The 21,182-nt window shown below is 46.4% G+C and overlaps 1 protein-coding gene and 1 pseudogene across 2 annotated transcripts in view; one reads left to right on the top strand and one right to left on the bottom strand.

Annotated features, from left to right (window-relative positions):
* LOC124041113 (methylcytosine dioxygenase tet3-B-like) overlaps positions 1-10,781 on the bottom strand; it is a 76,915-nt gene extending 66,134 nt beyond the window's left edge. For both annotated transcript variants that reach the window (XM_046358292.1, XM_046358291.1), the window contains exons 1-2: positions 10,509-10,781; positions 6,623-9,458 (exon numbers count right to left, since the gene is read on the bottom strand). In XM_046358292.1, the coding sequence (XP_046214248.1) occupies positions 6,623-9,268 (2,646 nt within the window). In that variant the 5' untranslated portion in view covers positions 9,269-9,458; positions 10,509-10,781. The remainder of the gene's footprint in view (positions 1-6,622; positions 9,459-10,508) is intronic.
* A 699-nt stretch (positions 10,782-11,480) lies between these two features.
* LOC124042240 lies at positions 11,481-20,962 on the top strand (annotated as a pseudogene).
* Positions 20,963-21,182: the final 220 nt, after the last annotated feature.

The following is a 21,182-nucleotide window of genomic DNA, read 5'->3' on the forward strand; positions in this document are numbered from 1 at the left end:
TTGAAGCTCTCGATCTGCTCCACTACAGCCCCGTCTATAAGAATGGGGGCGTGCTCGGTCCTCCTTTTGCTGTTGAACACAAAAATCTCCTTTGTCTTGATCACGTTGAGGGAGAGGTTGTTATCCCGGCACAAAAAGTTCATCGTTGTCGGTGATCAGGCCTACCACTGTTGTGTCATCGGCAAACTTAATGATGTGTTGGAGTCGTGACTGACCATGCAGTCATGAGTGAACAGGGACTACAGGAGGGGACTGAGCAAGCACCCCGGAGGGGCCCCCGTGTTGAGGATCAGCGTAGAGGATGTGTTGTTACCTTACCCTTACCACCATCATGTCAACTGTGATATCTGTCAGCATAAAGATGAGTGGCAAATGTATGTGTTAGTTTCGTGGCTTTCGTTCAAAATAAATAAAACATAAATGCAGAGTTAACGACACATTAGGTTAGAGCATGGGACTAATAACCGAAAGGTTGCAAGATCCAATCCCTGAGCTGACAAGGTAGAAATCTGTCGTTTTGCCCCTGAAAAAGGCAGTTAACCCACAGTTCCTAGGTTGTTTATTGAAAATAAGAATTTGTTCTTAACTGACTTGCCGAGTCAAATAACGGTTGAAAAAAAAATCTGACCATTTTGTTGCTCCCAGCCTATAGACAGAAACTAAAACAGGAAACGCTGGTGCTCAGGTCTGTTCAACGCTGGTCCGACCAATCTGATTCCACGCGTCAAGATTGCTTTGATCACGTGGACTGGGATATGTTCCGGATTGCGTCGAACAACAACATTGATGTACACACTGATTCGGTGAGCGAGTTTTATTAGGAAGTGCATCGGTGATGTTGTACCCACGGCGACAATTAAAACATCCCCAACCAGAAATTGATGAATTGATTGATTGATGGCAACATTCGCACAAAACTGAAAGCGCGAACCACTATTTTTAATCAGGGCAAGGCGACCGGAAACACGACCGAATATAAACAGTGTAGCTACTCCCTCTGCAAAGCAATCAAACAAGCTAAACGTCAGTATAGAGACAAAGTAGAGTCGCAATTCAACGGCTCAGACACGAGAGGTATGTGGCAGGGTCTACAGTCAATCACGGACAACAAAAAGAAAACCAGCCCCATCGAGGACCCTGATGTCTTGCTCCCAGACAAACTAAACAACGTCTTTGCTCGCTTTGGGGACAATACAGTGCCACCGACATGGCCTGCTACAAAAACCAGCAGACTCTCCTTTACCGCAGCCAACGTGAGTAAAACATTTAAATGTGTTAACCCTCGCAAGGCTGCCGGCCCAGAAGGCATCCCTAGCCGTGTTCTCAGTGCATGCGCAGACCAGCTGGCTGGTGTGTTTACGGACATATTCGTTCTATCCTTATCCCAGTCTGCTGTTGCCACATGCTTCAAGAGGGAGGACGGCCAGTTCTTGGTAGATTTGCAGTGGTCTGATACTCCTTCCATTTCAATATTATCGCTTGCACAGTGCTCCTTGGGATGTTTAAAGCTTGGGAAATCTTTTTGTATCCAAATCCGGCTCTAAACTTCTTCACAACAGTATCCCGGACCTGCCTGGTGTGTTCCTTGTTCTTCATGATGCTCTCTGCGCTTTTAACGGACCTCTGAGACTATCACAGTGCAGGTGCATTTATACGGAGACTTGATTACACACAGGTGGATTGTATTTATCATCATTAGTCATTTAGGTCAACATTGGATCATTCAGAGATCCTCACTGAACTTCTGGAGAGAGTTTGCTGCACTGAAAGTAAAGGGGCTGAATAATTTTGCACGCCCAATTTTTCTGTTTTTGATTTGTTAAAAAAGTTTGGAATTTCCAATAAATGTCGTTCCACTTCATGATTGTGTCCCACTTGTTGTTGATTCTTCACAAAAAATACAGTTTTATATCTTTATGTTTGAAGCCTGAAATGTGGCAAAAGGTCGCAAAGTTCAAGGGGGCCGAATACTTTCGCAAGGCACTGTACCTATGTAAGAATCCTGTTCATTGACTACAGCTCAGCATTTAACACCATAGTACCCTCCAAACTCGTCATTAAGCTTGAGACCCTGGGTCTCGACCCCGCACTGTGCAACTGGGTACTGGACTTTCTGACGGGCCGCCCCCAGGTGGTGAGAGAAGGAAACAACATCTCCACCCCGCTGATCCTCAACACTGGGGCCCCACAAGGGTACGTTGCCAGCCCTCTCCTGTACTCCATGTTCACCCACGACTGCGTGGCCATGCACGCCTCCAACTCAATAATCAAGTTTGCAGACGACACTACAGTGGAAGGCTTGATTACCAACAACGGCGAAACGGCCAACAGGGAGGAGTTGAAGGCCCTCGGAGTGTGGTGTCAGGAAAATAACCTCACACTCAACGTCAACAAAACAAGGGAGATGATTGTGGACTTCAGGAAACAGCAGAGGGTACATCCCCCTATCCACATCGTAGGGACAGTAGAGGAGAAGGTGGAAAGTTTTAAGTTCCTCGGCCTACACATCACGGACAAACTGAAATGGTCCACCCACACAGACAGCGTGGTGAAGAAGGCGCAACAGCGCCTCTTCAACCCCAGGAGGCTGAATAAATTTTGCTTGTCACCAAAAACACTCACAAACCTTTACTCACAAACCTTTACAGATGCACAATCGAGAGCATCCTGTCAGGCTGTGTCACCGCCTGGTACGGCAACGGCTCCGCCCACAACCGCAAGGCTCTCCAGAGGGTAGTGAGGTCTGCACAACGCATCACCGGGGACAAACTACCTGCCCTCCAGGACACCTACAGCACCCGATGTCACAGGAACGCCAAAAAGATTATCAAGGACAACAACCACCCGAGCCACTGCCTGTTCACCCCGCTATCATCCAGAAGGCTAGGTCAGCACAGGTGCATCAAAGCTGGGACTCAGAGAATGAAAAACAGCTTCTATCTCAAGGCCATCAGACTGTTAAACAGCCATCACTAACATTGGGTGGCTGCTGCCAACATACTGACTCAAATCTCTAGCCACTTGAATAATTAAAAATGGGATGTAATAAATGTATCACTAGTCACTTTAAACAATGCCATTTTATATAATGTTTACATACCCTACATTACTCATCTAATATGTATATAGTGTACACTATACCATCTACTGCATCTTGTCCATATAATGTTCGGCCATCGCTAATCCATATATTTACATGTACATATTCTTATTCATTCCTTTACACTTGTGTGTATAATGTAGTTGTTGTGAAATTGTTAGATTACTTGTTAGATATTACTGCATGGTCGGAACTAGAAGCACAAGCATTTCGCTACACTCGCATTAACGTCTGCTAACCATGTATACAGTCGTGGCCAAAAGTTTTGAGAATGACACAAATATTAATTTCAACAAAGTTTGCTGTATTTAGATATTTTTGTCAGATGTTACTATGGAATACTGAAGTATAATTACAATAATTTCATAAGTGTCAAAGGCTTTTATTGACAATTACATGAAGTTGATGCAAAGAGTCAATATTTGCAGTGTTGACCCTTCTTTTTCAAGACCTCTGCAATCTGCCCTGGCATGCTGTCAATTAACTTCTGGGCCACATCCTGACTGATGGCAGCCCATTCTTGCATAATCAATGCTTGGAGTTTGTCAGAATTTGTGGGTTTTTGTTTGTCCACCCCCTCTTGTGGATTGACCACAAGATCTCAATGGGATTAAGGTCTGGGGAGTTTCTTGGCCATGGACCCAAAATATTGATGTTTTGTTCCCCAGCCACTTAGTTATCCCTTTTGCCTTATGGCAAGGTGCTCCATCATGCTGGAAAAGGCATTGTTCGTCACCAAACTGTTCCTGGATGGTTGGGAGAAGTTGCTCTCGGAGGATGTGTTGGTACCATTCTTTATTCATGGCTGTGTTCTTAGGCAAAATTGTTAGTGAGCCCACTCCCTTGGCTGAGAAGCAACCCAACACATGAATTGTCTCAGAATGCTTTACTGTTGGCATGACACAGGACTGATGGTAGCGCTCACCTTGTCTTCCCCGGACAAGCTTTTTTTCGGAGCCCCAAACAATCGGAAAGGGGATTCATCAGAGAAAATTACTTTAACCCAGTCCTTAGCAGTCCAATCCCTGTACCTTTTTCAGAATATCAGTCTGTCCCTGATGCTTTTCCTGGAGAGAAGTGTCTTCTTTGCTGCCCTTCTTGACACCAGGCCAACCTCCAAAAGTATTTGCCTCACTGTGCGTGCAGATGCAGTCACACCTGCCTGCTGCCATTCCTGAGCAAGCTCTGTACTGGTGGTGCCCCGATCCCACAGCTGAATCAACTTTAGGAGACGGTCCTAGCAGTTGCTGGACTTTCTTCGGCGCCCTGAAGCCTTCTTCACAACAATTGAACCGCTCTCCTTGAAGTTCTTGATGATCCGATAAATTATTGATTTAGGTGCAATCTTACTGGCAACAATATCCTTGCCTGTGAAGCCCTTTTTGTGCAAAGCAATGATGACAGCACGTGTTTCCTTGCAGGTAACCATGGTTGACAGAGGAAGAACAATGATTCCATGCACCTCCTTTTGAAGCTTCCAGTCTGTTATTCGACCTCAATCAGCACGACAGAGTCATCTCAAGCCTTGTCCTCGTCAACACTCACACCTGTGTTAACGAGAGAATCACTGACATGATGTCAACTGGTCCTTTTGTGGCAGGGCTGAAATGCAGTGGAAATGTTTTTGGTGGATTCAGTTAATTTGCATGGCAAATAAGGATTTTGCAATTAATTGTAATTAATCTGATCACTCTTCATAACATTCTGGAGTATATGCAAATTGCCATCATACAAACTGAGGCAGCAGACTTTGTGAAAATTAATATTTGTGTCATTCTCAAAACATTTGGCCATGACTGTATGTGACCAATAAAATTTGATTTGATTTAACCCTTACTCTAAACCTAACCCTAGCCCTAACCCTTACTCTAACCTTAACCCTAACTCTAAACCTAACCCTAAACTTAACCCTAACTCTAAACCTAACCCTAACTATAACCTTAGCCAAGCATTTGCTTATCAACAGATAGTTTGTTGATAGTATGACCATCTGTAGAGCATCTACAGATGGAAAATCCGGACTATCCAAATAAAGTGTGACCTTGAATTGTGTACAGTGCATTCATTACCTCTGTTTCTGTTCATTACAGAACCACTACCATTCCACTACAGCCCCATGTACCTGAAAGCTCCTGTGTTAACTCTTGGGCTGCCTTATCCCCCCCCCTTTAACCAGGGGTGATGTCAAATATACTACAAGTTCTCCTGCAACAGGTTGATCAAATTAAGATCCTACATCTGTATGGATTATCCACACACTCGTTTCACTTCTTTGAAGTACACTGCAAGAAGTGTTACATTCACAGTGTTAATGTTTTTAACTTGTATTTTTTTAGAATTAGTTTGTTTCAACATCTGTGTTTTCGCATGTACATTGATTGTTATTGATCTTATGCTATGCAAAGATAAATAACACAATATTCTAAACAATTGCAATCTGTAAGTGGTTGGATTTACAAAGCAAACAGCAAGAGTAAAAATGTACTCTGACGGAGTTGTTAATTCAAAACAACACAAGAAAAGTGTAAAATGGCATGGGAGTGAATTAAAAACGACACTGAAAGGGTGAAATGGCATGGGAGTGAATTAAAAACGACACTGAAAGGGTGAAATGGCATGGGAGTGAATTAAAAACGACACTGAAAGGGTGAAATGGCCATAAATGTAATAATAATCAACCCTATGACCAGAGTAGTTTTAACTCAAAATGGGGGTGGGATCATATAAACCCCAAAATGCTGTTGAATTTAAATCCATGGGAGTTGAATTACCTCTTATTGCGATTTTACTATATGGACTAGGCTGGCACACATGAAACATTAGGCTCCATGCTGTCATGGGGCCAGAGTGGAGAGCAGAGGACAGTAGAGGGGTAAGACCCCTTGGTCCTGGTCTCTTTGGCCCCTGTGGGTGGAGGACAGCCGCAGGGACCCGTGAATCCCTCCTTATGTCACCTCCTTTGTTGACCACAGTTATCAAGCACAGTACCCTTTTATTTCTCATATAGTAGTAAATCAATCCAATCTCACCGTCCAGAATATTCTATCCTCTCCAACTGAGCCCGTCCTTTTCTATCCTCAGCCCTTTACATGCTCTCTCTCCTCCCACTTCATTTCACCACATATTTTGGAGAACCCAGAGCGTGCGCACACACACACACCATAAACTGTCACAGACCAACAGACTACGCCTCACGTATCCTCTCAGTCAGTCCATAGCATAGCATCGCCACAGGCATATGACAACTTAGAGAAGTAGTGACAATAACAAGCTGGCTTTAGACTCTCTGTGGCTTTGGGGTCAGTTGCAGTTAGGTGACTTTCTCAGCACGTACAGTATTCTCTAAGGAAGGGTCAATTGACTTGGTCAAATTTACTTTAAGGTCTGCTTTTAAACTCCTTATAATGGTTATACACAAGTGACTAATAGAACGTTAAAAAGTTCTGGGTTTATAGGGAGTTTATAAGCAGCCCTTTCCAGTTTTAGCCTAAAGTTTACTCTATGTCTTAGAGAAAACCTTACCTGAGTAGATGTTAGTGTGAGCAGTGACATTGGCCTCCTCTTCCTCAGCTCCATACACTTCCTCAGTTTACAGATCTGGTGTCCAGTCCTGCGGTTCAGACAGCAGCTACACTGGCCACAGTTGAACTTCCTTAGGCACGGCTCACACCCTCCACACCTACTCCTCTTCTTCCTCTCCCTCCTCTGGATGATCCGTGGGGTTCGGGGCAGAGATGTGCCCCAGTCCAGGTGTCCCAGGTCCAGGCTAGGGTGTCCAGGGGGGCTAAGTTCCCCATATCCAGTCTCTGACTCAGTGTCGAAGGAGTAGGAGGATTGGGTGCTCTCAGAGCTGCAGGAGAAGGAGAATGAGAACTTGGAGCTAGAACTCTCCTGGTTAGGGATGCAGGAAGTCTTTGGCACTGAACCCAGATCAGATACAGAGACAGATGCAATATCTGTGTTTGGTTCAGACCCTGTGTTCGGTTCAGACCTTGTGTCTGTGTTTGGGAGTGATGGTTGTGGCTCATCTTGGTTGTACTTGTTGTGAGTCATTGGACCAGAACCCAGGTCACAATCAGAGATAGATACAATGTCTTTGTCTGGTTCAGACCCAGTGGTGAAGACGTCTTTCTTTGTGTATGGGAGTGATGATGATGATGGTGGTTCTTCTGGGTAATTGTTGTGGTTGTTTGACAATGGACCCAGGTCAGGTACAGACACAGTGATGGGGACCTCCGCGTTGGTGTACAGGTCTGACGATGATGATGCAGATGATGAAGATAATTTTACATTGAGGTGATTGGATGACTCTTTGGTCTCTTTGTCCACTGGTCTGAGAAGTTGTCTAGCCTCTGGAGAGACAGGGCTCTCTGGGCTCTGACCGGGTGCTGGGTTCGCTGGGATTACACATAGAGACTTGTGGGGTTCACTGAGGAAGGCAACTGAGAGACTTAGTGATACTGGGTGCACTGAGGTCGTCTGTGATGTCTCATGGAAAGTAGTTGGGACTTTTAAAGGTTTATGGATTTCAACAGTTTGGGTAGGTTGGATTAGTTTTGCACCTTGGTTCAGAACCTTAATGTCATGTGACATTGTGGGGTGAAGTGTAAAGGTCGGGTGAGGATGAGGGAGAGGGGGTGACACCAGGTCTGAGGTAGCTGGTTCAGCGACAGATGGGGGATGGACAGGTGATTTCATCATCAACACATCATCCTGCAGAGGTGGCTTTTGGGGCTGAGAGACAGAAATACTGGAGCTTGTGTCTGGAGGTCTGCTGATAAACTCTCTCTTCTCCAATCTCTCGTCTTTCTCCTCTCTTTCCTTGGTCTCCTTCACCTTGACTATCTCCACTCTCTCCTCCCCCTCTGCTTTCTTCTTTTCTTCATCAGTCTTCTCTCCTTCTTCCACTGCTTTCTCCTCTACTGCTTCCTTTCCGTCCTTCTCCAACCTCTCCCCGCTCTGCTCCTCTGCATGAGTATCTCTCTCTCTCTGCTCAATCTCAATCTGCTCAGCTCCAAGGTTAATCTTGGCTTTGTCTTCACCTTTAGGGACGACTGACACTTCCTGCCTCTCATCACTGGTAGAGTCACCAAGCTCATGGCTCTGGTAGAATTGCGCTGAATTGCCCTCGCTAATATTATTGACTAGCTTTTCCTGTTGTTGGTCAACACTGATGGGGTCATTGAGCTCAGAGTGTTTGCCCTCACCACTCTGGCTGAAAGGCTTATTGTGTGGGTCAGTACCAACCGCGTCACCATTATGGGCAACTAACTCTTCATGTTTGTCATCACTAGCTGAGTCATCAGTTCTCAGGTTAAGAGGTTTGCCCTTACCATCATGGCCGACTCCTGGCTCCTGCTGGTCAATGCAGGAATGGTCATCAAGTTCAGTCCTCTGGTTAGGTTTGCCCTCACTATCATGGCTGACTCCTGGTTCCTGCTGGTCAACACAGGAAGTGTCATCAATTTCAGTCCTCAGGTTAAGAGGTTTTCCCTCACATTCATGGCCGACTCCTGGTTCCTGCTGGTCAACACAGGAAGGGTCTTCAAGTTCAGTCCTCAGGTTAAGCGGTTGGCCATCACTATCATGGCTGACTACCTCCTTCTCTTGGTCAATCATACTAGGGTCTATACTACCAGGGTCAGACTCCTCAGGTCCTTGCTCAATCCCTCTTTCGCTCCATCTCTGACCCCTTGCTCCCCTCACCCCCCCCCCTCTGGCTTTCTTCCCTCCCCTGCTAGGCTTTACCGTCAGGGGAGGAAACTTCTTGGAGCACCCCATGCCCCGTAAGGACATCCTGCGCCCCGGCGGATCCTCTCCCACCCCATGCTGGAGCAGAGGATTACCCCGGCTCCTTAGCCTCACTGATGCTGTTACATGCACAGGGGCATGGTTAACCCTACCAGGGGACCCCCCCGGGACCTGACTGCCAAGCCTGCCAACCCCACTCCTCCCTGGGCTTCTGGCCGGCTGGGCCTGGGTCCTGGTTGTGGATCTTCGGGGTGGTTTCGGTGTCGACTGTGGGCTCTCAAAGGCTTTTCCTCTAAACTTGCTGGAGTTGGAGATCTGCCTCTTGGTGGTGGTGGTTGTTGTTGTGGGTATCACCTTGCAGCCATTCCTTGTCTGTGGTGGGGGTTGTCTCTTAGGGGGTTTGGGAGTAGGAGGCATAGTGGAGGATGTGAGAGGGCAGAGATGGGGCAGTCGGCATGGGAACCAGGTGAATGGTTGTTCTCAGCTGTGCTACAACTTCAACTTTTTTTTCTCTCTTCCTTAATTTTTTTGAGAGTGGATTACTGGCTTATACTGACACTCATATGTTGATTTATTTTCCCACCATGTTGAAAACCTGTAAAAGGACCTGGAGGGAATTGATAAAGAAAATAAAAAATATGTTAAAATAACTGTCTGTTTCTCTATTAGTGCACTATATAACACACCCAAACACATCCGTGTTTGACTGACAACACTAAGGAGAAAACATTTTTATTTTCCTAACAAAACATGCCTGGTCACACGTTTTTTTTTGTATGTACTGGGTATAATAGAACCCAATTGTATAATTTGTAGCAGATGTTTATAAAATCTTGAACTGCATGGTGTTGCATTCGGGCAATGAAGCGTGTGACTGCAAATAGACAATGTATGAGGTATCAGGTGTAACTATATGGGTTAGTTGTATAGTGTTGAAGATTGTCGAGTTACCAGCCGTCTTTCACTTTCAACTGATCATGTTCAATAAACTCGCCTTGTGAGCCCACTTTAGGCTACTGCAGTTTTCCCTACTGTGTCCCTTTAACGAAAGGAATGGCGCCGGGCCTGCCGTGCCAAATACAGTCCGTATTTGGCTTAGCCGACTAAACAGTTTACAACACACACCACCTTGTCAAAGCAATGATCCGTGAAGTAGAGACATTCTTATTACCATGTAGTTAACAGAATACACAATAACCCTTTCCTATAAATAAAGGATTCATTGCAATATCAATAATATATTTGCATTATTAATCAACATGCTAAAATCTCCAAACGCTCCTTCTTCTTCCGCATAGCGGTGGTATTTATTTTATATTTAGGCTAAGCCATTTAACAGTTAAAAGGCAGAAGTGAAGCCCTTTAAAAAGTATAGGCTGCCACACAACACCGGACTTGGCTCGCGGCCTACTTTTTTACTGCACGAGTTTCAGACGGAAGCGTAATGACAATGTTGTAACCAGCTTGCAACACTTTTGCCGCGTCGAGTAGATTTTCTTGCACTTGACCGAATGTCCGAAAAATATCGAGTATTTGACACTCGTGGCATTGGATGGCTGGCTAAGCTATTCGTGAATGTCACAAATAACATACGTGTTGTTGGTTTATATGTTATTTACACGTTGACTTTAAAAGGCAGCTCAAATACTTTACATACCAGAGAGACAGATGCACTGTCTGAATTGCTAATAATATTCCACTCCTGATAGACACTGACGATCATTGTATTGGTTTCACTCGGAAAATATGGCTGGTTAGTAACTCTTCTTTACAACGCTGATACATTGACACAATCTACCAATACTGTTTTTATCAACACGTATATAGCCATACTGAATAAAACACAATTTAAAGCGTAAATCCTTCTTGTGTCAATCCATTCGGGGAAGCCCTCTCTCCCTCCTCTCCCAGACGCGACCTACGGTCTCGAGTCAACTCAGCTCTGGAGTGAAGGGTCATTGGGAAAACCTGGAATGGAGCATTTGTCTACTTTCTCTAACGAGTAGAGGTAACAAACTACTATCAAACTACTTCAAACCCTAGATAACCTTTAACAAGCTAATGTTTTGCTTCATATTCTGTATGGTTTACAACTGTGTAATAATAACAGCTTTAAAATATGTTTTAGAACTGTGTAACAATAACACCTTAAAAACACTAACCTGCTCCACAAAAGTACTATTTGACCCTATATGTAGGAAATTATTAAGTGTTTAGGCAGTTGTTTACACATTATTAATTGACACATTTATGGTTTAATTATGCCGTTTTTATTATTTGCCAATGACGTCATTCGCATGAGACAGTGGATCTGTGCACATGAAGGGCACCAGTTGTTAGTGATCATAAAAACATGTGCCTTAACCCTTCATACATACATTTAACCGGTAGCCAGTTGTTTTTTGTATTGCTGTTTGCCTAATTACATTTCGCTATTCTTTAGCTACGCATTTCTCGCAAAAAAAATAGTGACCAGAAACTGAACTCACAATTGTCGCTCGGTGAGGTTGTCTCCACGAGTGCCCGAAAGGCAGGTTTCTTCTGGGAATCAGGAAGCGACGGAGGCTACCTGCAAATGCTAACGCTGGCGAGATTTGTTTTGCAACGGTTGTTCATCTGACAGTGCTGACCTAGCAGTGGGTAAGATGGCTAATATAAGTTATTAGTACAGCAACAGTCGATTGAACTGTGAGTCAGTGTTTGAACAGTCCAGTCAATAGTAGAGATTCGAAATTGTAGCTAGTTGACTATTTTACGTCCATCTGCTAGTAGCCCGATAACTCGACTTCAATGACAGCTAGCTACTACTAGCTATTTTTTTTGTTTTGACACGTGACTAGCCAGCTAACCAAATTATGTGTTGATTATACATTGTTTTAGTGATCAACAGTTTACGACGTTATGCCTAAGTAAGTTATATTGTTGGTCTGATAATGACGTCGAGCGTTGTCCTTTTTAATGCTGAGAATGTAATGTAGCTGTTGTGTTTTTTTCTTTGCATAGTTATGGATGCATTCAGGTCCTGATTGAACTCACACATCATGGCAAGGGTAGATGCAGTCTCACCCGTGGTCGTCCTGTGATCCCCGACCACACTCAGGGGGACTATCACTTTGTCCGCTCCTTCGTAGCTGGAGGTAAGGCTGGAGGTAAGGCTGGAGGTAAGGGCGGAGGTAAGGGCGGAGGTAAGGGCGGCTGCAGACTTCACTAGTGATGGTAATACAGAAATACAATACAGAACATACAGTTGTACACATCCAGTGACACAAGCCCTGGTTCTGATGAGCTGCATAGTGTGCAGGCAATTCATCTGGCAATAAGACTACTATCATCTAAATTAAAACTCACCAGAGATCCAGAAGAAATGGGTATATGTCTACAGAGTTCCGACAACTTAAACACCTAGACCTTGGCAGAGCGATATAGGCATAATGAGTTTGTGAGTAGGTTTCACAGACCCAGATTAAGCTGACTTGTCTTGGACCTGGATTAAAAAGCATGCTCAATGGCGATTCTTTTTAGTCCTGGACTAAGCTTAAAGCTGAAATCCGCACCACTGTTCAGTCAGCATCAGGTGAAACGGCACTGTTCACCCCCAGCGCATTTGTTATTGTTTTTGTGTTGTTGATGAAACGGAGGAGAGGAGCATCCAGAATTCTGGGAAAACAAAATGGCGTGTAATGATGTCCGAGGGAAAGAAACGGTGTTGGTTGTTTGTTGCATAAACGGCTGGATACCAGCTTTAATGCAGGTTATGGAAACTGGCACAGAATGTGCAGGTTATTATTTATATACAAATATAGATCCGGTGCCTGGAGTAGAGGTCGACCGATCATGATTTTTCAACACCGATACCGATTATTTGAGGACCAAAAAAGCCGATACCGATTAATCGGCTGATTTAAAAAAAAATGTTTTAATGTATTTAATTTAATTTGTAATAATGACAATTATAACAATACTGAATTAACACTTATTTTAACTTAATATAAAACATCAATAAAATCAATTTAGCCTCAAATAAATAATGAAACATGTTCCATTTGGTTTAAATAATGCCAAAACAAAGTGTTGGAGAAGAAAGTAATATGTGCCATGTAAAAAAGCTAACGTTTAAGTTCCTTGCTCAGAACATGAGAACATATGAAAGTTGGTGGTTCCTTTTTACATGAGACTTCAATATTCCAAGGTAAGAGGTTTTAGGTTGTAGTTATAGTATTTATAGGACTATTTCTCTCTATACCATTTGTATTTCATATACCTTTAACTATTGGATTTTCTTATAGGCACGATAGTATTGCCAGTGTAACAGTATAGCTTCCGTCCCCCTCCTCGCCCCTACCTGGGCTCGAACCAGGAACACATCGACAACAGCCACTGCTCCAAAAAAGCCGTGGCCGTTGCAGCGCAAGGGGAATAACTACTCCAAATCTAAAAGCGAGTGACGTTTGAAACAGTATTAGAGCACACCCAGCTAACTAGCTAGCCATTTCACATTGGTTACACCAGCCATAAGGCTGATAGGCTTGAAGTCATGAACAGCACTGTGCTTGCGAAAAGCTGCTGGCAAAACGCACGAAAGTGCTGTTTGAATGAATGATTTCAGGCCTGCTGCTGCTCAGTCAGACTGCTCTATCAAGTCAGACTTAATTATAACATAATAACACACAGAAATATGAGCCTTTGGTCATTAATATGATCGAATCCGGAAACTATAATTTCAAAACAAAACGTTTATTATTTCAGCGAAATACAGAACCGTTCTGTATTTTATCTAACGGCTGGCATCCATAAGTCTAAATATTCTTGTTACATTGCACAACCTTCAATTCTGTCATAATTCTGGCAAATTAGTTCGCAATGAGCCAGGCAGCCCAAACTGTTGCATATACCCTGACTATGCGTTCAATGAACGCAAGAGAAATTACACAATTTCACCTGGTTAATATTGCCTGCTAAACTGGATTAGTATTTATAACTAGTGATAATGATTTATTGTTTTTTATAAGATAAGTTTAATGCTAGCTAGCAATTTACCTTGGCTTCTACTGCATTACGCGTAACAGGCAGGCTACTCGTGGAGTGCAATGGTTAGAGCGTTGGACTAGTTAACTGTGCGGTTGCAAGATTGAAACCCCTGAGCTAACAAGGTGAAAATCTGTCCTTCTGCCCCTGAACAAGGCAGTTAACCCACAGTCCCTAGGCAGTCATTGAAAATAAGAATGTGTTCTTAACTCACTTGCCTAGTTAAATAAAAGGTCTGTTGTCTATACAATACATATGGTGCCTGGAGAAGTCACCTGACGGTGTCACGGTCTGTTGTCTATACAGTAGATACGGTGCCTGGAGAAGTCACATGACGGTGTCAAGGTCTGTTGTCTATACAGTAGATACGGTGCCTGAAGAAGTCACCTGACGGTGTCACGGTCTGTTGTCTATACAGTACATACGGTGCCTGAAGAAGTCACCTGCTCAGTTGGTAGAGCATGGCGCTTGTAACGCCAGGGTAGTGGGTTCGATCCCCGGGACCACCCATACGTAGAATGTATGCACACATGACTGTAAGTCGCTTTGGATAAAAGCGTCTGCTAAATGGCATATATTATTATTATTATTATACAGTAGATACGGTGCCTGAAGAAGTCACCTGACGGTGTCACGGTCTGTTGTCTATACAGTACATACGGTGCCTGGAGAAGTCACATGACGGTGTCACGGTCTGTTGTCTATACAGTAGATACGGAGCCTGGAGAAGTCACCTGACGGTGTCACGGTCTGTTGTCTATACAGTAGATACGGTGCCTGGAGAAGTCACCTGACGGTGTCACGGTCTGTTGTCTATACAGTAGATACGGAGCCTGGAGAAGTCACCTGACGGTGTCACGGTCTGTTGTCTATACAGTAGATACGGTGCCTGGAGAAGTCACATGACGGTGTCAAGGTCTGTTGTCTATACAGTACATACGGTGCCTGGAGAAGTCACATGACGGTAGTCAAGGTCTGTTGCTATAACAGTTTGTGTGTATCATCATCCATCTTCCAGTTATATTGAGGCTATTACTCTGTTCTCTGTAACTAAGATTGTCTTATTAGTCAGATGGTGAACATGGAAAGAAACCCCATGACCTGTCCAAAGTGATGTAATATGCATTTATCCAAACTAACGTGTTTATGGTCTGGGTTCATCCAACAGATCATTCTTCAGATTAATCTAATGGTTATTTTACTTAGTCAAGCCCAGATATGCTCATGTTGAGGGTGTCTGTATCTGTCTTGGTGTGTTAAGGTGTAGCAGGATGAAGTGCCAAATACACCATCGCTCCTCTGGGCAGAGTGAAGATCTTACTGCAAGCCAACAGTCCCCACGACAAAGACCTGGGTAAGAACTGGATAACTCGGTGGAAGTGTTACTGAACATGTAAACGTGTGTCTTTTGTCAGTTGGTTTGTCAGTGTCACTCATGTATCACCCCTCCCATGGACATCTGACACGAGTTTTCCTTCTTCTACCACCTGGTTGCAGCGAAAACGAAACTATGACATCTTGCTTATTTCTCTCCTTCACTCTCTCCTCGAGGTGTGGTAGCTACTCTCCGTGTCGTGCCAAGAAAGGAGGGTTACCTGGGGCTCTATGAAGGCAATGGGGCCATGATGGTCAGGATATTCCCCTACGGAGCTATCCAGTTCATGGCCTTTAACAAATACAAGAAGATCCTCAGATCCTCAGTAAACAGTTGGGCGTCTCTGGACACATCCACAGGCCCGTGGTCGGTGCTATGGCAGGTGAGAGAAGATCCTCAGTAAACAGCTGGGCGTCTCTGGACACATCCACAGGCCCGTGGTCGGTGCTATGGCAGGTGAGAGAAGATCCTCAGTAAACAGTTGGGCGTCTCTGGACACATCCACAGGCCCGTGGTCGTGCTATGGCAGGTGAGAGAAGATCCTCAGTAAACAGTTGGGCGTCTCTGGACACATCCACAGGCCCGTGGTCGTGCTATGGCAGGTGAGAGAAGATCCTCAGTAAACAGTTGGGCGTCTCTGGACACATCCACAGGCCCGTGGTCGGTGCTATGGCAGGTGAGAGAAGATCCTCAGTAAACAGCTGGGCGTCTCTGGACACATCCACAGGCCCGTGGTCGGTGCTATGGCAGGTGAGAGAAGATCCTCAGTAAACAGTTGGGCGTCTCTGGACACATCCACAGGCCCGTGGTCGGTGCTATGGCAGGTGAGAGAAGATCCTCAGTAAACAGCTGGGCGTCTCTGGACACATCCACAGGCCCGTGGTCGGTGCTATGGCAGGTGAGAGAAGATCCTCAGTAAACAGTTGGGCGTATCTGGACACATCCACAGGCCCGTGGTCGGTGCTATGGCAGGTGAGAGAAGATCCTCAGTAAACAGCTGGGCGTCTCTGGACACATCCACAGGCCCGTGGTCGGTGCTATGGCAGGTGAGAGAAGATCCTCAGTAAACAGCTGGGCGTCTCTGGACACATACCACAGGCCCGTGGTCGGTGCTATGGCAGGTGAGAGAAGATCCTCCTCTCTTCTACCTCTACGTGTTCCCCTCTTCTCCTCTCCCTGTTCCCCTCTTCTCTTCTCCCTGTTCTCCCCTTCTCCGTCTCCTCTCCATGTTCCCCTCTTCTCCACCCCCTTTTCACCTCTTCTCCGTCTCCTCTCCCCGTTTCCCCCTTCTCCGTTTCCTCTCCCTGTTCCCCTCTTCTCTTCTCCACCCCTTTTCACCTCTTCTCCGTCTCCTCTCCCCGTTCCTCCCTTCTCCGTTTCCTCTCCCTGTTCCCCTCTTTTCTTCTCCACGCCCTTTTCACCTCTTCTCCGTTTCCTCTCGCTGTTCCCCTCTTCTCTTCTCCACCCCCTTTTCACCTCTTCTCCGTTTCCTCTCCCTGTTCCCCTCTTCTCTTCTCCACCCCCTTTTCACCTCTTCTCCGTTTCCTCTCCCTGTTCCCCTCTTTTCTTCTCCACCCCCTTTTCACCTCTTCTCCGTTTCCTCTCCCTGTTCCCCTCTTCTCTTCTCCACGCCCTTTTCACCTCTTCTCCGTCTCCTCTCCCTGTTCCCCTCTTCTCTTCTCCACCCCCTTTTCACCTCTTCTCCGTTTCCTCTCCCTGTTCCCCTCTTTTCTTCTCCACGCCCTTTTCACCTCTTCTCCGTCTCCTCTCCTTGTTCCCTCCTCCTCCGTCTCCTCTCCTTGTTCCCCCCTTCTCCGTCTCCTCTCCCTGTTCCCCTCTTCTCTGTTTCCTCTCCCTGTTCCCCTCTTCTCCGTCTCCTCTCCCTGTTCCCCTCTTCTCTGTTTCCTCTCCCTGTTCCCCTCTTCTCCGTCTCCTCTCCCTGTTCCCCTCTTCTCTGTTTCCTCTCCCTGTTCCCCTCTTCTCCGTCTCCTCTCCCTGTTCCCCTCTTCTCTTTTCCACGCCCTTTTCACCTCTTCTCCGTTTCCTCTCCCTGTTCCCCTCTTCTCTTCTCCACGCCCTTTTCACCTCTTCTCCGTCTCCTCTCCCTGTTCCCCTCTTCTCTTCTCCACGCCCTTTTCACCTCTTCTCTGTTTCCTCTCCCTGTTCCCCTCTTCTCTTCTCCACGCCCTTTTCACCTCTTCTCCGTCTCCTCTCCCTGTTCCCCTCTTCTCTGTTTCATCTCCCTGTTCCCCTCTTTTCTTCTCCACGCCCTTTTCACCTCTTCTCCGTCTCCTCTCCCTGTTCCCCTCTTCTCTTCTCCACGCCCTTTTCACCTCGTCTCCGTCTCCTCTCCTTGTTCCCCCTCCGTCTCCTCTCCTTGTTCCCCCTTCTCCGTCTCCTCTCCCTGTTCCCCCTCCTCCGTCTCCTTCCCTGTTCCCCCTCCTCCGTCTCCTCTCCCTGTTCCCCCTTCTCCGTCTCCTCTCCCTGTTCCCCTCTTCTCTCTCCACGCCCTTTTCACCTCGTCTCCGTCTCCTCTCCTTGTTCCCCCTCCATCTCCTCTCCTTGTTCCCCCTTCTCCGTCTCCTCTCCCTGTGTTCCCCCTCCCCTCCTCCGTCTCCTTCTCCCTGTTCCCCTCTTCTCCGTCTCCTCTCCCTGTTCCCCTCTTCTCCGTCTCCTCTCCCTGTTCCCCTCTCCGTCTCCTCTCCCTGTTCCCCCTTCTCCGTCTCCTCTCCCTGTTCCCCTTCTTCTCTTCTCCACGCCCTTTTCACCTCTCCTCTCCGTCTCCTCTCCTTGTTCCCCCTCCGTCTCCTCTCCTTGTTCCCCCTCCGTCTCCTCTCCTTGTTCCCCCTTCTCCGTCTCCTCTCCCTGTTCCCCCTCCTCCGTCTCCTCTCCCTGTTCCCCCTCCTCCGTCTCCTTTCCTTGTTCCCCCTCCTCCGTCTCCTCTCCTTGTTCCCCCTCTCCGTCTCCTCTCCTTGTTCCCCTCTTCTCTTCTCCTCTCCCTGTTCCCCTCTCCTCCGTCTCCTCTCCCTGTTCCCCCTCCTCCGTCTCCTTTCCTTGTTCCCCCTCCTCCGTCTCCTCTCCTTGTTCCCCCTCCGTCTCCTCTCCTTGTTCCCCCTTCTCCGTCTCCTCTCCCTGTTCCCCCTCCTCCGTCTCCTCTCCCTGTTCCCCCTTCTCCGTCTCCTCTCCTTGTTCCCCCTCCTCCGTCTCCTTTCCTTGTTCCCCCCTCCTCCGTCTCCTTTCCTTGTTCCCCCTTCTCCGTCTCCTTTCCCTGTTCCCCCTTCTCCTCCCTCTTCCCCTCTCCCTGTTCCCCCTTCTCCATCTCCTCCCTCCCTGTTCCCCCACTTCTCCGTCTCCTCTCCTTGTTCCCCCTCCTCCGTCTCTTCTCCCTGTTCCCTCTTCTCTGTCTCCTGTCCAGAGTACTCCTCTTCTCCGTCTCTTCTACCTGTTCTTCTCTTCTCCCTGTTCCCCCTTCTCTTCTCTGTCTCCTGTCCAGAGTACTCCTCTTCTTTGTCTCCTCTACCTGTTCTTCTCTTCTCCCTGTTCCCCCTTCTCTTCTCTGTCTCCTGTCCAGAGTACTCATCTTCTCCGTCTCCTCTCCCTGTTCACCTCTTCTCCGTCTCCTCTCCCTGTTCCCCTCTTCTCTTCTCCACGCCCTTTTCACCTCTTCTCCGTCTCCTCTCCCTGTTCCCCTCTTCTCTTCTCCACGCCCTTTTCACCTCTTCTCTGTTTCCTCTCCCTGTTCCCCTCTTCTCTTCTCCACACCCTTTTCACCTCTTCTCCGTCTCCTCTCCCTGTTCCCCTCTTCTCTGTTTCATCTCCCTGTTCCCCTCTTTTCTTCTCCACGCCCTTTTCACCTCTTCTCCGTCTCCTCTCCCAGCTATCCTCTAGATGTTGCCTGGAGAAGGATGCGGTTAGGAGTGGTGCTTCCTGAATCTGACAAATGTCAGTAAGTGGCGCCATTTAACACATCCTCTCCAAACACAGGGCTCTTGTTTAAAAAAAAGTATATACCCCTGCACATATAATCTAATGTATTACAATCTGAAAGGCAAAATGACCCTGTTTGAATACTTATAAAAATCACTTGGCAATAGGAGTTTTGTGGAGTGTGGGTATTATTGAGTCGTGCCTTGCCGTGCAGTCATGAGTGAACATGGTTGGTCCTCAAGGAGACTACAGCATACCAGGCCTGCTTTTCACAGTTCACCCTGCTGCACCGTGGCAGTGGAATTACTCCAGCACCTGATACTCCGTAATGATTTACTAGACAACCTCCTCACTTAGAGTAAGACTGTTGAGTTACTATGTTCTACTCCATACAATAAGGGCTGGTGTGTCTGATGTCATTCCCGAGCCTGTGTGTATGTCTCTGTCTGTATTAACCAGCCAAACAGACTGGCAGAATAACCTGTTCCAAACATCTCTAACTGATTTTGATCTCTTATTATCATGTAATTAACATATTACAATGTAATTGATAAATACATTCCTGCTAAGCACTGTAAAATAAAGCATAACTTTGTCTTCCCACTTGTCTCCCTCTAAAGTACCCTGACCAAGACTCTTTTATACAGTCAGTATGGGGTGAAGAAGGGTCTGTATAGAGGCCTGTCTCTCAACTACATCTACTGTGTGTACTCACAGGCTGTGGCCTTTATCACCTATGGGTTGAAGAAGGGTCTGTACAGAGGCCTGTCTCTCAACTACATCTGCTGTGTGTCCTCACAGGCTGTGGCCTTTATCACCTATGGGTTGAAGAAGGGTCTGTACAGAGGCCTGTCTCTCAACTACATCTACTGTGTGTACTCACAGGCTGTGGCCTTTATCACCTATGGGTTGATGAAGGGTCTGTACAGAGGCCTGTCTCTCAACTACATCTGCTGTGTGTCCTCACAGGCTGTGGCCTTTATCACCTATGGGGTGAAGAGGCAAACCATCCACCTCAACTAGCTGCTCCCTCACCATCCATCTCTACCCTTCATCGTTGCATAGTGGGACTGAGGCACGTTCACTGGGGATCACTGGGGATAAACGTTCTGAAAGTTTTAGAAAGATCCCTAGCAGCTGTCTATCTCAAAACAGCCTGAACAAGAGTGTTCTCTGGGGCTATATGTTCTGAAATGTTAAGGGAATATTGCCTATTAGATATGTTAATTTGCCCTAGTAAACGTTTTCAGTTTTAAGGAAGTCGGCTTCCATTCGGAGGTGTTGACCCCTGCTACCAGAGGCGGCCATTGTGGCTCAGACACTGGAGCCAAGCCTAGTAGCTGCTTACCCCAGTCGGAAAGCAGAGGAATGCTAGGCGCTGGGCCCCTTTGGCAGTGCTAATCCAGTGCCCATGTCTGTGTCTGCGCCTATAATGTTGTGCTGAAACCATCCGCCAAACCTGTGGCTTGGCTTTGGACAACACCCCGGCAACTATTTCCATGGATACCTATAGACAATGGCTTCCTCTGCTTCGATGGGCAGCTATGGGCAATGAACCCCTAACAACACTCGTTGGTAATGCCATAGAAACCCAATTATGTACACTGCTCCCCCATCCTACCCCACCACCCGCCCCTCAGAAGTCACCCAGCCAATGACGGAGGGGAAAGTCACACCGGACAATCTGGCGTATCCAATCGGAGGCCTTCTTTTCCTCATGTACCTACTCCTGTGAGTACAAATCTAGACACATAATCAATGAGACAAGGATTTAAATGTCAGTTATAAGAGTCCAGATTCAACGAACATTTTATGAGAATAAAGAAACACTCCCCAAGCTTGTGTTGAACACAGAACTGTACTTTTTGAGCAGCCTAAGTCTAATTTTATTTTATTTTAAAAAACAACTTTTTTACCTTTATTTAACCAGACAAGTCAGTTAAGAACAAATTCTTATTTTCAATGACGGCCCAGGAACAGTGGGTTAACTGCCTGTTCAGGGGC

Source organism: Oncorhynchus gorbuscha, linkage group LG08 (assembly GCF_021184085.1).
Source record: "Oncorhynchus gorbuscha isolate QuinsamMale2020 ecotype Even-year linkage group LG08, OgorEven_v1.0, whole genome shotgun sequence".
Classification (NCBI taxonomy): domain Eukaryota; kingdom Metazoa; phylum Chordata; class Actinopteri; order Salmoniformes; family Salmonidae; genus Oncorhynchus; species Oncorhynchus gorbuscha.